This window comes from Podarcis cretensis, assembly GCF_951804945.1.
Source record: "Podarcis cretensis genome assembly, chromosome: 13".
Taxonomy (NCBI): Eukaryota; Metazoa; Chordata; class Lepidosauria; order Squamata; family Lacertidae; genus Podarcis; species Podarcis cretensis.
In genome coordinates, this window is record NC_137182.1 from 31,567,496 (window position 1) to 31,584,623 (window position 17,128).

The following is a 17,128-nucleotide window of genomic DNA, read 5'->3' on the forward strand; positions in this document are numbered from 1 at the left end:
ATTTAGTTCTGTGCCAAAGCCTATTCTCCACTTTTCTCAAAAGTTTTCTTCCCCTGTAAAAGGGGCTTCCATTTTCCTATCTCTTTCTTGGGACACTGGATTCCAGTGGATTCTGGTGTGGTTCTGAGCTTCCTTTATCACTGTGAAGTGGCTGGCGTGGGGAGGGGGGAACTGTGTGTTTCTTATTTCTTTCCATTAAATATTTCTTCAGAGTTCTACAGCCTTCCTTGCTACCTGGGTTTCCTGCTGTGAAAAAGCTGCATTGGGAGGAATTATCCAATCCCTTCACTGAAGTGTGGGAAACTGGGAAAGGTAGCTATGAATTGCTGATAGCCTGACCTCAGTGTATATGGTTCTTAACAGAAGTCCTCCTCCTCCTCCTCTCTCTGCATTTATTTATATCCACATTGATTTCTTTAAGATGAAACCATCTACTTTCAAAAAATAAAAAGAATAACAATGGAGAGCAACCAGACACATACAAGAAAGCTTGGCTAGTTTTTCAGGAGGCAGGAGCTCCTGGGAGGCTGCAGGTGTTGATGCTGATTAAATTGCCTTCCACATAAGTCTCAAGTATACTCTGGCTGGGACAGCTTGTTGAAATACTCTCCACTTGTTTCCAGAACTGCAAAAAATAAAAAAAATGGGTCTCATATCCTAACAGTGATTCTTTCCTACAAAACAGAATCCAGACAACTGTGGAATTGATTTGTAGAAAGGACACTCACTAGTCCCCTTTGGCCTCTTTGAAAGTAATTGAACACAACCAACCCCCATCTCCTGCACTGCCCATGATAATTTCACTGGAATTTGCTTTCCCCTTTGATAGTTTTTGAATTACCCCCCCCCCCCCTCATCAGTTGATGATGAATGGTTTTAAAATGGTTTTTAAGATGCTGGAGAAAATTTTGGCACAGCACTAATTTTATATGTTCTTAGTCAATTCATCTTTAGAATAATGAATAGCCAGAAAGGTGAAGCCAGAATAGCTAGAAAGTAAAAGGTAGGGCATTTTAGGCTATTTGGGTGTGTGTGTGTAATTTGAAAGAGGCTTATACAGATAGAAGACTATTTGCAAACACTGGGGGAGGAAAATTCTTAGGTTATTGATAGAAATATTGTCATGATCCTTTCCATTAGAATAAACCCACTAGTATACAAGGAGGAGAAGTCCTAAGTTAAAAGCCTCTCTCTGTTGCTAAAATGCAACTTCGGTTTCAAGGGGTGCATTTCTGACAACCCCATTTTTGAAGCAAGGAAAGGCTATGAAATTCCTGTATGACTTCTGTAATGCTCTGAAACCATATATTTTATAATATTGTTATAATAGAATATTGGGCAATGACATCTATTGTCAGGAATGGTGCACCAGCTTGGTAAAATGAAAATATTGTTGCAGACAGTTTCAGTCAGATGGCTGCATATAATATAATTATTATATAATTATTATTTCTATACCAATTAATATATTCAACATCTCTAAGTGGAGCAGAGCAAATTAAAACACACCGAATCACATATTACAAATAATCAATGCAAACTATTGAAGTGACTGAATATTCAGGGGTTCTAATAACCAGTTCAGTTCTAATAACCAGTTTCAGCATCTTAAAAAGCAGAGACATCACCTTACCAACAAAGGTCCACATAGATAAAGCCATGGTTTTCCCAGTAGTGATGTATGGAAGTGAGAGCTGGACCATAAAGAAGGCTGATCGCCGAAGAATTGATGCTTTTGAATTATGGTGCTGGAGGAGACTCTTGAGAGTCCCATGGACTGCAAGAAGATCAAACGTATCCATTCTTAAGGAAATCAGCCCTGAGTGCTCACTGGAAGGACAGATCATGAAGCTGAGGCTCCAATACTTTGGCCACCTCATCAGAAGAGAAGACTCCCTGGAAAGGACCTTGATGCTGGGAAAGATGGAGGGCACAAGGAGAAGGGGATGGCAGAGGATGGGATGGTTGGACAGTGTTCTCGAAGCTACAAACATGAGTCTGACCAAACTGCGGGAGGCAGTGGAAGACAGGAGTGCCTGGCGTTCTCTGGTCCATGGGGTCACGAAGAGTCGGACACGACTAAACGACTAAACAACAACAACAATAACCAGTTCACACATTTAATGGGTTTAACTGGCGCTTCACCACTTCCAGCTGCAAATGTTGTGGAAGATTTTCATGTTTAAGAGTTGCCTCAGCCCCAAATGACAATGTGAGTAGAAATTAAGATGAACATTTCATTTCCTACCACAGTTAGTGTTCTACATAGAGATACTATTTAAAAGAACCATTTTAAATTTCTAGACTGGAAATTGGGATGGGTATGTACAACAGACACAACAGTTTTCAGATAACAGATTTCAGTTACAGATAAGACATCTACACACAAAATAAGTTATTTTAAAAGTGTAATTAGTTACCTATAAGCTTTTTGTAAACAGAAGCTTCTTCAATGCCCCCAACACTTCCTGGTTTCTGAGTGTATAAATTAAAGGATTAAACATGGGCGTCAGCACTCCATAAAATGCAGAAATTATTTTGTCAACTAAACGCGTGTTCTTATTTTGAGGGAGGAGGTATGTAAATATGCATGTGCCATAGAACATGCAAACCACAGCCAGGTGGGACCCACAGGTGGAAAATGCCTTTATCCTGCCTCCTGATTTCATCCTCAGGATAGCTGCAAGGATACGCATGTAAGAAAAAAGGATGAAGCCAAGGGGCAGAACCAGTGTCACAGTGCTAGTGAAGAATATGCTTATTTGACTCATAGAGGTATCTGTACAAATGAGTTTGAAAACAGCTTTAAATTCACATGATAAATGGTCCACCTCATTGTTTCCACAGAATCTAGCTGGCTTTGCAAGGCAGGGGACTACTGTTAGCATAAAGGCACTAAACCAAGTCACAGAAGCCAAGACGGTGCAAACTGTATTGTTCATTATGAGCATGTAGCGCAGTGGGTTGGAGATGGCAATGAATCGATCATAAGCCATGACAGCAAGAAGGAAGCATTCGGTTGTGCCAAAGAAAAGGCCAGTGTAGAGTTGGGTGAGGCATAAAGGAAAAGATATGACAGGTCTGTCCACCATGCAGTTGGCTATAGACTGGGGGACTCCAGATGATGACATGCACAGATCAAGGATGGACAAATTGCACAGGAAAAAATACATGGGGTTGTGGAGCCGGGGATCAGCTATGACCACCACCACAATGAGTCCATTTCCAACAACTGTAATCAAATATGCAATTATCATGAACGCCATTAAACCCATCCTTGCCTTGGGGCGGCCCGACCATCCAATGAGAACAAATTCAGTCACTGCGGTCTCATTTTCTCCTACTTCCTGCATAAAGGCTGATAAGACGGGGATGGGGAGAGATAAATAATGATGTTTAAATAGTTTTGAAATAGATTAGAATACAGTTGAACAAATTTATTTGTTATTTACTGGGCATATCCATTTTTTCAGATGCCTAGTTTATGTAACAGAAGATGAAGCAATAAAGCATCAGACTGTGAGATTAAATGTGACCATATAGGAAAATTTGTGAGCATAAAAAACATCTAAATCTCAGATGAGTGTATTAATGTGGGCTGACACAAAATGCCTGAGATGTGGAGATCCCAGGGAATATTTACAATGTTATTTTGTGTCTAGAATTGTTATGGTTGAGTTAATTATTTTATTCATTTATTTACCATCATTTCTAAGCAACTTAATTTTGTTCAATCCCTAAGTGTTAAAAAGGATAACATAAAAACAGTAAACAGAATGATAAAAACATATAAAAAGAGCAAAAATATAAAAGCACTGATGTATTTATATATTACTTTCTATTTTATTGAGGGAAAGGAAGGTAGTGCCTTTTCCAATGGAATTTTCCATTAATTTCTCCTATTTTGCATCTTTAGAAACAGAGTAATCCTTCTACATAATATTATAAATATGACTTTGGTCCATAACTTTCAAGGGCCAGAATTCTCTGCAATAGTGAATTCAGGTAGATGAGTGACTATCAGTTTGGAAACTAAACAATGCCATTCACAAATTAAGGAGTTGATTGACTCTTGGCATGAAGAAACATAGAAGAGTATGGAAAGAAATATGTTTCCTTCTTTGCACACACCCTTCTATGGCAGGGTTGGGGACCCTCAGATCCAGGAGTTGAATGCAACCCTCTGGGTCTCTGCCCCCCCCAGCCTTTCTTTTCTTTCAAGGTTGCAACACTCAGCAACTCTGTTTTGAACCCTTAAGTACATTTGCATGGCTCAAATATGCATTGGAAGTCTGATCATGTCTCTTGCTTGCCTAGACAGATGATAGAGAGGAGTGTGAGTGTGTGTGCAGGAACTAGTCTATGGACGTATCCCTCCCCTGACAGAGCAAGGGTCTGCACACTCAAAAGAGTTTGCCACCAAGCTCATCTAGCCCGACCTGTTGTGACAACTCGGTTGCTTCTTTTCAGTTCTGAACTGTTTGCCCCGATCTTGGACTCTGCAGGGCTGAACTATTCTTTCTAGGCTATCTACTCTCACCTTTCCTGTCACCTGGCTAGAGTGCAAAGGCTTTTGTGACTCACTGCCTATTGCTGAGCCTATACCTCTACTTTGCCTCAGTAAACGTCTCTTATACTCAAGTAAGAGACTCCAACCACTGAACTTTCTTAAATTATCATACCCTCCATTTCTCTGATTAAAATAGGGCTGTCCTAGTCAAGAAGAAGAAGAAGAAGAAGAAGAAGAAGAAGAAGAAGAAGAAGAAGAATTCTACTCTGCACACCTGACTGTGTTGACCAAGCCACTCTGGGCAACTTCCAGTATATATGTAAACTTAATAAAACTTTAAGCATTAAAAAAACTTCCCTACACAAGGCTGCCTTCAGATTTCTCCTAAAGTCTGTACAGTTACTTATCGCATTGGCTCAGGGGTCCCATAACTCCATACCCTCCAACATTTCTCCAATGAAATAGGGATGCCCTAAGGAAAAGTGGGACATTCTGGGACCAAATTAAAAACTAGGATGCCTTCTGTAAATCCAGGACTGTCCTTGGAAAATATAGAGATTTGGAGGGTCTGATTATTATTATTAGATTATTATTATTATTTCATGGGTGGCCATTTAGAGGGTAAAAGGACACATGTTTCCTTTCCACAATGTAAACTTTTAAGGAAAATTTATGATGCAAATATATGTCTTGCAAAACAGAACAAGAAAATAGCATGGTGAACATTTTATCCACAACATTTTCATTTCTCCCTTCCCCATACAGTCAGAAAAACAGAAATGAGCAAACCTTGCATAGCCATTTCTATTAATTTTAACTGGTCTTTTAGTACTTAGACTGTGACTACCAGTGGTTGCAGCCCCCTAGTAAGAAAATTACACAGCCAATGGAAACATCAATAATTTTATTATAATACTAATGACTAGTTACTGTTGTTTCTAGGAGAGTGAGGGAGAGAATAGTATTTTGCACATTATATATGGAACAAAATTGATATAAATGCATAAAACATGTATTATGATGTATAATTATTATAAAGACTAAAATGTGTAAGAAAATTCATTACCTTCTTAAAACTCCTTGAAATCAAAAGCCATTGAAGAAATTCTACTTCTTTATATTATCTATTTTAATAGTACTATCCATACTTTATGTATTAGCTAGTTGCATCAAATTGGTTAAAACTGTGGTGTTGTTATTTTAAAAAAGAAAACATAGGTAGAATTTAACTGTAAGCAAAACTAGAAAAGAAATAACTTGGTAGAAATCCTGGTTTGAAATAGTCCTATTCATTAATACAAATACAATTTACATTACCTTTTAATGCACTAATAGTTCGAGCACTCTTAGAAGAATCAGCACTGGAGAATCAGGATTATTATTATTTTTTAAGTGCCAAGCAAACCACACAGATGGCGCCTGAGTAAATTAATAGAGATGTAACTAATTTTCAATGGGAGTTTTTATATAGGAAACAATGGGCTAGATTTTATTTTAGTACTCTGCTTTTTGTCTTCCCATTGGGTGCATTCCCAAATGTCTCATTACTTTCTGAAGTTACTCCATAACTAAAACTTATGACCGCAGTAAATAACATTGCAAAAACCAACTTGAAGGTAAAATAATTGTTAAATATCAGTCAATGTGAAATGCCATGTTGATTTCAGATCATTCCTCCAGCGGAATTTATGTAGCATCCTTGCCAGTATTATTATTTAGTATATTTATACATCAACATTATTTAGTACATTGGTTTAGCATTTTTGTGTCCCAGCTTTCTTCAACCATGGATCTTTATGGGTTTTCAAGGCTGACTTCCATTTGGGCAGTCCTAGGCTTGCTTGCCATTGGCAATTTGGCATTATCATTTATCCCCAGACCATTTATCTCCACATGAGAGATGTGGAGCTATCACAAATGGTCCATGACCAAAAAAGTCACAACTCTGTTGCCATCTGCCCCCTTGTTTAAAGAGGGGAGAGGCTGCTTCAGATTTATCTGTAGTTTTAAGACATAGAGACTGTCTTGAAGTTCTTGGCAAATGCACCTTTTGAAGGAGCCTCCCCCTCCCTTTCTGAAATATCCTTTCTGAGGCTCTTCCCCTCATCTCCCTCACTCTCAGATGTGCACCAGGTGGGCACAAAACATATGCCTCCTTTGGTATCCAAAATCTGAAATAAGTCTCTTGACAAGTACATCAGACCCCATTGATGCTCTCAGTTAGATGGCTATAGTAATACAATAGATTGGCCCATTTAAATGTCACAGAGTTGTGATCAAGATTTCACAACTGAGAGAGTAAGCTGAGGTAGAGGAGAGAGAGGGAGTCAGGAATTACCTAAAAGACCCAGAGTCTGTAGTCTGCAGCAGTTTGCTTCAAGAGGAACTGCAGTAAGAATTATATAAACTTTGTCCATGTAACAATATGTCCCTGGAAAATAGGGACACTTGGAAAGTATGCAGAATTATGGTCTCCACATTTCTGCAGTACTGTACTTTGCATGGGGGAAAAAACTTTCCTCATTAAAATTCATCACATTACTTCACATTTCTCCAAAGATATACATTTTGTGTGCAGTTTTGATTAATATTGCAGGCAATTTTCTGCGTTGCAATGCATTTTTGTGTGTTGTTTTCATGAGCATAGGTGTTTTTAGTTACGCTTTCACCTAATTCTGCCAGTCCTAGATGGAGTAACGTTCCCTCTGAAGATAGAAGTTCGCAGCCTAAATGTCCAGGTCTCTTCAACGGCCAGGAGTGCTTTCGGACAGCTTTTGGAAGTAATGAACCTGTTGCCAGCTTCACCCATTCCTTTATATATCTGATTTGGCCGCTGTGATATATTCCTTAGTTACATCCTGTTCGGATTACTATAATGCATGATGTGGGGCTGTCTTTGAAAATGACTTAGAAACTTCATCTGGGTCAAAGACCTACAGCCAGATGGTTGACTGGGGCTGGTAATAGGTAGCATACAATTTTCTTGGTAAAACAATAGAGGCTGGCTTTCAGCCTGTTTCCTGCACAATTCAAAGCACTAGTTTTATGATCTATGTGGTTTAGGTCCAAGCTATCTGAAAGACCTTATTCTCACATACAAACCTGCTTGGGTTTTGAGATCTTCAGGGGACATAAGGAGCTTTTAATGGGGTATGCCAATAGTTTCTGTCCTATCTGCCACAGAGGCTAGACTAGGAATAGCCTGGCATCAGGAACTGGGCACTTGAGTGTCTGTCTAATTCCAGAGCCAGACTGTGCAGGCAGTATAGCTCCTGAACAACCAATTTATTTTATTTTGTGATGATCAATGCAAATGGACAGAAGTAGTCTGAAATCTTACATTTTAATTTTAATTTTTAAATAAACACCTTATGTACATGAGCACACATATACATATACACAATTTGTTGAGAATCAGAGTTAAATTCGGACATATTTATTTTAAATAAACTACCAAATCAAGTTTATTTTTTATTTTTTAAAAAAGACTGGATTGGGGTATGAATATAACAGTTTATATATAGGAAAACACCAATATATATCAGTGGACTAAAAACATCTAATAACATACTTCTGTATTACTTTTTTCCACTCACCAGTCTCTTCAATGACCCCATTACTTCCTGATTCCGGAGTGTATAAATCAGAGGATTAAACATGGGGGTGGCTATTGCGTAAAATACAAAAATTATCTTGTCACCTAAATGGGTTTCTTTACTCTGAGGGGTGAGGTAGGAGGCCATACATGAGCCATAGTACATGACCACCACAGCCAAATGAGACCCACATGTAGAAAAAGCCTTCATCCTACCCCCTTCAGAATCTGAGTGCATTCTCATGATGGCGACAAGAATGCGCATATAAGAAAAAACGATGAAAATCAGAGGGAAAACAAGCGTGAATGTGCTTGTAAAAAACATGCCCAGTGTATCAGCAGAGGTATCAGTGCAGAGTAACTTAAAGACAGCTTTGAATTCACATACTAAATGGTCCACCTCATTGTTCCCACAGAATCGTGCTGGCTTCGCAAGACAGGGAACTATTGTAACCATGAAGGCAGTCGTCCATGTCATAGCAGCAAAGGTGATACAAATATTCCTGTTCATGATGAGCGTATATCGCAGTGGGTTAGAAATGGCCACATAGCGATCATAAGCCATGACAGCCAGCAGCAAACATTCACACGTTCCAAAAAGGAGACCCAGAAGAATTTGAGAATAGCACAGCGGAAGGGACATAACAGGTCTATCCACTAAACAGTTGACTATGGATTGTGGGATGCCAGTCGATGAGAAACAAAGGTCAATGATGGACAAATTACAGAGGAAAAAGTACATAGGACTGTGCAACCGGGAGTCATTTATGACCACCACAATAATGAGTCCATTTCCAACAAGGATGACTGCATAGGATACAATGAAGAGGACCATCAATCCCATTCTTGCCTTGGGTCGACCTGACCATCCCACGAGAACAAATTCAGTTACTTCTGTCTCATTTTCCCCTACGTCTTGCATGGGTGTAGACCTGAAACAGAAGAAAGGGAGATGCATTATCTCTTGATCTCCTTTCTCTTTCTTACCGTTTATTTATTGTCCTGTGAGTTTTCATTATCACACATAGTATTGTGCTTATATGTAAAGGTATACATTAAGAAGTGATTGTCAATGTTTGGTTTTATGGTTAGAGAGCATGAGGGAGATACAATTTTTTTTTTTTTTTAAAGTTTTAAAAAATGTAACCCAGTAATTGTTCCTCAATCTATTACGTACCATCCCAGAGCAGGGTAGCCTTCAATAATGTTAGAGGAAGCAAATAGATTAATAATTTTAGAAAATGGATAAAAATACAATGCTTCTGTCAGTTTTTAATCAAAGTGGAAACAATTCATTTTATTCCTTTCTTTTCACTTTAGGTATATCCGTGGGCAACATTTTATCAAATGAATACATGTTGATTATATTGGAAATCATTCCAAATAAAACTTTTTAAAAATAGATCCATTTTTGAATAATTCAGGGAATATCAATGTAGTGACCTCCAGATGATATTTGACTACAGCTCCCATTATCTTTGAGCATTTGACATGCTGACTATGGATGATGGGGGCTGTAGTCCAACAGCACCAATCTTTCAGTAACCACTTTGATGTCTTCTATGATCAAGCAGTATATAAATTTTATGAAATAAGTAAAATGAATAGATATATGGAAGACACCATGTTAGCTATTGCTAGTATAGAAGATGGACTTCGATGAGGGAATGAAAAATTCCAATCCTTTCAGTCACAGTGCTTAAGGATAAACTAAACATGGCATCATTCACACAACTGATAATTGTTTGATTTTTTAAAATGTTTTAATTCATGTGAAGGCTATACTTTGGAGGCAGTAGGAAAATCTTTTGTTAGTCTCCTGCTGCAATCTCAATCTGGATTCTACCTACCTGCCACATGCATACCACACCTGCTCTATACACTGGTGTTGAGTACCATTCTCACCAGTGGAAGCTTTACTTCCAGTATAAATAACAGATGCAGGGGACTAGTCTGGACTGAAACCACAACAAAAGGCAAAGTATTTAAACACCCACCTTCTCCCACTGATCTAGGTTCCCTCCCCTCCATATGTATCTTCTACTTGCAAACCACTGAAAAAATTGTTAAGCCCATAAAATGTATTATATTTAATTCAGCTCTCTGTAGGCCAATTTCTTCACTTAACATTATTTACAAGGTTGTTGGAAGGATAGTGTGTAGGTGGCTACCATATATTCCACCCTAAGTTCATTGGAAGAATGTGATGGATAAAAAATTAAAAATTAAAAAAGCTTTTAAATGATGTTTGCGACTCCATTTTGACTGTGATGATATAGAGGCTGAGAGATTCAATTAGACACAACAGGCACAATCCATTGAATGATACCTTGAAGTCCTTTTAAAATCATTCAAGAATTTAGCAACGGAATTGATTTCTACACATTGGGAATATGACTCTCTTGACTGTAGACATATATTTTGGATTTCAATTATCAAATGTAGGCATCAATATTATATAGTATTTAAACATAAAGACTGACATAAATGTACAAATCAATTAATTAGTATTATTTCCTTTTTTTAAAAAAAAATGTGAATAATATCTCAATATAGCAATAAGAAAATTAAATAAAAGACTTGCCTCTTTGTATTCCTTGAAAAGAAGTATAAGTTTTTCAAAGTGAATCGTCCCCCAGTTAGTGATTTATCTTCCAGATTGCACTGATATCACAAGTATGTGAGTAGGGTGATGAGGACAGAATAAAATCTAGCAACATGAATAGTAATAAATTCTAAATAGTTCCTCTCCGTCTTCTTCTCTCTCCCCTTTGATTCAAATTTCTGTACTGAAATGCAGCATCTAATCAAGTGGAAGGATTTATTAACGGTGCCGATTTATTAAAAGGGTGTGGGAAATCATTTAGGAAAGTTCCTAGGAAATAATTCAAATAGTGTTGGGTGTAGATCTCAAGTCTAGAAGAGAATTATTAATCTGATATATTTTTTTTAACACTTACAATTTCTTCATAATTCCCAACGGCCATAATCCCAAATGCCTCATTTGTTTTAGAATCAGGGACTGAATGTTGTTCTGTTAATTTGCCTATACTTTAATACATGAGTATACACAGTGCTTTTTTTCCATATATATATATATATATATATATATATATACACACACATACATATACACATATACATATATACATATATATACATACATATATATATATATATATATATATATATATATATATATATATATATATGGGGTGCTCTCATTTTGACTCAAGAGAACCACAATTTTGTAGTTCAAACTGGGAAAAATAAATACAGTAAATGGACAAAACTCCACAAAATGTTTAGGGGTATGCATACCCCTGCATCCCGCCAGAAAAAAGTACTGAGTATACATGAATCCAATGCACATATTGGAAGCTCTTTTATATTTAAAAATGACCTAATGAAAGAATGTCTGCATTTTTTTGTGTTTATTTATCCTAATATACACATTCTTGCAAGTGATTTTCCCCAATATATTTTTGTGTGTTATTTTTGTGTGTATACACACTTCCCCAAAATATATGCTTTCTTGTGGACATTTTTTTTTTTTGCTGCAGAACTGCAGTTCAAAATTTGGAGAAGTGCAAATTTGGAAGGATCACTATAAAACATGAGTGTGACTACCGTGTAACATACAGTATATAAACAATTTAGCACCTAAATAGCTTCTTCAGTTTGAGGGATAAGGCATGCAGACTTACTTGAGCCATAGTGCATGACTGCCAAAGGCAAATGAGAACCACAGGTAGAAAAAGCCTTCATCCTACCCACTTCAGAAGGACAACAGTGTTCCAGTTTGCATATTGTTTCAGAAAATATGAATTCGGTTCCCATTACAGTGAGAAAAGTATAGAATTTCACCCTATCTCTATACCACTTATTATGGTACTTTTGTTTTATGATTAATCTTAATAGATGTTGTGCCCTTTTTTGTAATCTTTATGTATACCACTTAGAAACATTGTTGGTTAAGCAGTGTATAAATAGCAGAATTGCATTCACCTGGTGTGTTATATATGTTAGGATACAGAGAAGCATCAATTTGCTTCTTCTTTCAAATTGATATAAATGATTTTTTTCTGTAAGTGCAATGCCATAGTTGCAAACCAATGTTCTTTTTCTATTTGTGTGATTCTACAATTAAGCAATGCAATACAATTGCAAAACTGCAGCGCAGCCATATATTCCCTCCAACTCCCCTTTCATCAGATGGCACCACACATCTCATAACATACTACATAATGTGCCATGCAGCTTCTCCCTGTCATTTCTACAAACCTTAAATAGTCCAGCTGATCTATCCCCTACATGCAAAACCCATGGTCATTTTATTTCCCAGCTCCCTCAGAGAATAGGCTAGGAACACGGTGCTTTGTAAGGGCACAGTTCTCACTTGGCATCAGTTGTTGGACACACAAGTCCTTCTCTAGTGGCATGTTCAGAATGTTCAGGCAGTACAATTCCCAAATAACCAATATATTTTATTTTCTGATCATCAACTCTATTGAATACAATAGTTTCACAGATTAGTTTTCAAATATCCAAAACTTATATTTAGTTTTGGAAAAGGCACAATTATCCTAATCTGAATTATCCTAATCTGAAAATAAATACCTCCATTCTAGTTATTGGAAGATGTTGGTTGCATGTTGGAGTTCCCATTCTTTTAAAATTCTACTACAATGAGTGCCCCTTACTACAGCTTGAACATAATTGATATAAAAATACAAAAAAGCAGCACAGTATATATGGAAGAGATTTAAAGTAATTAAGACCATTAAGGAAGCCCAATTTCACATTGTACCATGGAGAGGGAGTCCTATATGTTTGCATTTGTTGCTTATATGATAAAATCCCACCAAACAGTATACTTTTTCATGATACTCCAAGCACTTGGCAACACATAATTTATTAGCGTTCCCCCCCCCCCAGCTGATGCTAAATTTAATACATTTTAAATACCGAAATGAAAGTTGCAAGTCCTGTCCATTTGTGGGCAATTGAGATTCTGGCAGCTGCCAGCTGTGTTCCAATGAATTCAGGCTGGAAAAAAGCCCTGGCAAAAATCTTTCAGTTGATTGTTCCACTGATTTGGTAAACAAAGCTACAGTGAAGTTGCAATGGGATATTTGGGTATTTTGGTCATTTCTTGACTAACCATTGTCCTGAATTTGAATACTTGTGGGCTGTAGCACCATAAGTGAAAAAAGGTGCCTCTTTTTCAACATCCCTTCCAACACTTATGAGAAAATTGTGATGCCATATGGGCAATTTGCACTTGTGCACATTTATATCTACATAAGATTTTCATAGAACACTCCCTTACATAAGCTGAGACTGCAGTTGAAAAATCAACAGAATGTTAGATTTGAAACATCTAATAACATAATTTTGCATTATTTCTTCCTGCTCATTAGTCTCTTTAGTGCTCCCATCACTTCCTGATTCCTGAGTGCATAAATCATAGGGTTAAACATAGGTGTAACTACTGTGTAAAATATATAAACAATCTTGTCACCTAAATGAGTTTCTTTAGTTTGAGGGATAAGGTATGCAGACATACCTGAGCCATAGTACATGACCACCACAACCAGATGAGACCCACATGTGGAAAAAGCCTTCATCCTACCCCCTTCCAAATCTGAGTGCATTCTCATGATGGCAATAAGAATGCGCATATAAGAAAATGAAATGAAAGCTAGGGGTAAAATCAGTGTGAAAATGCTTGTAAAATACATGCCCAGCGTGCTCGCAGATGTATCAGTGCAGAGTAACTTAAAGACAGCTTTGAATTCACATACTAAATGGTCCACCTCATTGTTCCCACAGAATCGTGCTGGCTTCGCAAGACAGGGAACTATTGTAACCATGAAGGCAGTCGTCCATGTCATAGCAGCAAAGGTGATACAAATATTCCTGTTCATGATGAGTGTATATCGCAGTGGGTTGGAAATGGCCACATAGCGATCATAAGCCATGACAGCCAGCAGCAAACATTCACACGTTCCAAAAAGGAGACCCAGAAGAATTTGAGAATAGCACAGCGGAAGAGGCATAACAGGTCTATCCACTAAACAATTGACTATAGATTGTGGGATGCCAGTTGATGAGAAACAAAGGTCAATGATGGACAAATTACAGAGGAAAAAGTACATAGGACTGTGCAACCGGGAGTCATTTATGACCACCACAATAATGAGTCCATTTCCAACAAGGATGACTGCATAGGATACAATGAAGAGGACCATCAATCCCATTCTTGCCTTGGGTCGACCTGACCATCCCACGAGAACAAATTCAGTTACTTCTGTCTCATTTTCCCCTATGTCCTGCATGAGGGCAGATCTGAAATTGAAAAGGGGAAATGCATTGTCTCTTGATCTCCTTTTTCTTTATTACCTGTTATTTCTTGTCCTTTGGGCTCATTATTCCACAGATTATTTCATTTGTGGGTAGGCATGTTTGCATCTTTCACAGCCAGACATACAGAATAGCAAAACACAATAAATTTAAGCATGTCCATCACATCTCAATGTTTTAGAAAGCATTAAGCCAATATTATGAAAAGTGGCTTCAAAACACTGTTTTTGAGAATAATAGTTTGTTTTATGACATTGAAGTTCTTTTACGTGTCACATCACATTCATTTGTAAAAAATACAATACAGTTAACCTCTGTTCACCTATTACCAACTTTCCTAGAGTGGGGTAGCTTACAATGTTAGAAAAAGCAAATAGATGAATGATTTTATATGTAAAACTATACAGGTAAAAGTATGTGTCTCCTGTGAAGTGAACCTAGAAATCAGCAATTGAATTAATTTCTACATTAAATATCCTTTATCTAATTGGGTTCCATATATAGGACCTGAGCTATCAAAGAGAGAAATTGATATTAAAGTACAAATTGGTTAATATTATTTTCAACTGTTTTTAAAATAGCCTCCCCAGTAGGGAATTAAACAAAACAATGCCTCTTTGTATTCCTTGAAAAGTAGAAGAAAAGTTGATGATAGTGGATCATCTCCCAGTTATTGATTTATTGTAATGATACCTAGGGTTGCCATATTTCAAAAAGTAAAAACCAGGACAACCCGAAAGTTGTTGAGCTTTTCTTTACAAAAATGCCCCCCAAAATGCCTAAAATTGACTTGCTGAAGATCCAGAACAAAGCACCACCTTTTGGAAATTTCCAGTAATGTCCGGGAGATTCCGTACGTATATCAGCCCTATGATATGACATAAATTTTATAAAATCAAAATACTCCCCTCCCCCTCTTTCTCTCTACCCCTTGACTAAAATACCTGATATATAGGCTGATATTCAACAACTGATCAAGTAGAAGGATTTGCTAATGCTGTTGATCAAACACTGCTCATTAAAACAGGATGTAAGATCATTTTGGAAATTTCTTAGCAAACAATCCTAATAGACTGGGGTGGGGGTTTAAATCTGTTTAACTGATGAGTTAAGCCTAACTTTAGTCTAGAAGGGAGCTTTTAATCTGATATTTTCATTTTTTAATGCTCACTATTTCTTCAAAATCCCCACTGGCCATAATCCCAACATGCTTAATTTATTTTAGAACACCAAAGAAGGGATGCTATTCTGCTAATTAGGATATTTTTGCCTATGTGACTCATGAGCACAGCAAAAGAACCAGACTGTACAATGGTGATGGGATAAAATCAGGCCAATTCGTTTTTCATAGCCGCAGGCAGAGCAAAGGTTGGCATGGCATCGGGTTCCAGGATCAGTTCATTGTTTCACAAGCCTCAGGTTGCTGGAATGGATCCTCTGGGTTTGGATCGTTCCAAAGCTGTACGACGGAAGTCAGCCAGTGTTGAACCTTGCCGTGGTGCAAGTCAAGCAAGCAAATTCTCACGGGGGTGCAGATTTCAACCAGGCAAATATCGAACCCACGCTTCGGTTTGCCATGGTCAATCCTCCTCTTAGGCCCATTATGCCCCTCCCCCATACTATGTTGATCCTGACCAATGCCATTTCCACCACAAGGGAGGACCTACCACGGTCTGACTCCTGCCAATCCAAACCTGCCCCCACGGCCAATCCAAAGGCCCAAATAAAGATCTTCCAATCAAATGTTAATTGCTGCTTTCTGACAGGTGAACCCCACCTAGACGAAAGAAGTCCGAAAACTCAAACCTGATCAAGGGGTGACAAATTTTCCAGGCCACCCTAGAGCATTACAGCACGCACCACGTGCCACTGCCATTGCACCCTATCCACCTGCAGAGGCTGATCTCCCCTCCAAGAGCATCGTTGCACCAAGATGACCGGGTGATGCACATTTTCAGATCTCCATCAGGCAACGAGGCAACGTCTTTTAAAATGGTCCACTCCAAGTAAACAGCCTTTTGTGTCCATAGGTTGCCTTCAGCCAGATAAACGACCAGCAGGTCTAGTGAGCAGAAGTACTGAGTGCATTTGGAAAGCACTAGGGTAGCATAACTCGGCTCCTGAGCCCCACAGGGGTGCCATAGAAAGAATGCAGTTGGTCAACGGAGCTGTGGACTCAACAAAGCTGGAAACCTCTGTTATAATAATATAACATTGTGTGTGGGTGTTGTTTGTTTTGTTTTGTGCTGCAGCATTTGGGACTTTATACAGTTATGTATGACATGGAGAAAGTAGATAGAGAAAAGTTTTTCTCCTTCTCTTAGGATTCTAGAACTTGTGGATATCCAGTGAAGCTAGATATTAGAAAATTCACAATATACATAAGCAAGTCCTTCTTCACACAGCATGCAATTGAACTAGAGAACTCTCTCCCACAGGTGGCAGTGATGGGTTGTTTCAAGAGAGGATTGGATAAATTCATGGTGGGTACGTTTATCAGTGGTTACTTGCCATGATGGTTATGCTCCATCTCCACTGTCAGAGGCAGTATGCTTCCGAAAATCAGTTACAGAAAATTGTAGGAGGGGAGAGGGCCCTTGCGTTCAGGTCCTGTTTCTGGATTTCTTACAAGCATCTGGTTGGCTATAGTGAGAAAA

At 38.0% G+C, this 17,128-nt stretch overlaps 3 protein-coding genes across 3 annotated transcripts; all 3 read right to left on the bottom strand.

Moving 5' to 3' along the window:
- Positions 1-2,420: 2,420 nt before the first annotated feature.
- LOC307201524 (olfactory receptor 13H1-like) lies at positions 2,421-3,353 on the bottom strand (the record flags this gene model as incomplete). The annotated part of the gene is made up of 1 exon (XM_079950797.1): positions 2,421-3,353. One exon carries the CDS (start codon positions 3,351-3,353, stop codon positions 2,421-2,423), a length of 933 nt encoding a protein of 310 aa, XP_079806923.1.
- Positions 3,354-8,088: 4,735 nt separating this feature from the next.
- LOC307200217 (olfactory receptor 13H1-like) lies at positions 8,089-8,949 on the bottom strand (the record flags this gene model as incomplete). The annotated part of the gene is made up of 1 exon (XM_079948635.1): positions 8,089-8,949. The coding sequence occupies one exon, from the start codon at positions 8,947-8,949 to the stop codon at positions 8,089-8,091; it is 861 nt and encodes a 286-aa protein (XP_079804761.1).
- Positions 8,950-13,507: 4,558 nt separating this feature from the next.
- On the bottom strand, positions 13,508-14,452 carry LOC307200186 (olfactory receptor 13H1-like; the record flags this gene model as incomplete). Its single annotated transcript, XM_079948604.1, has 1 exon — positions 13,508-14,452. The coding sequence occupies exon 1, from the start codon at positions 14,444-14,446 to the stop codon at positions 13,508-13,510; it is 939 nt and encodes a 312-aa protein (XP_079804730.1). The 5' UTR covers positions 14,447-14,452.
- Positions 14,453-17,128: the final 2,676 nt, after the last annotated feature.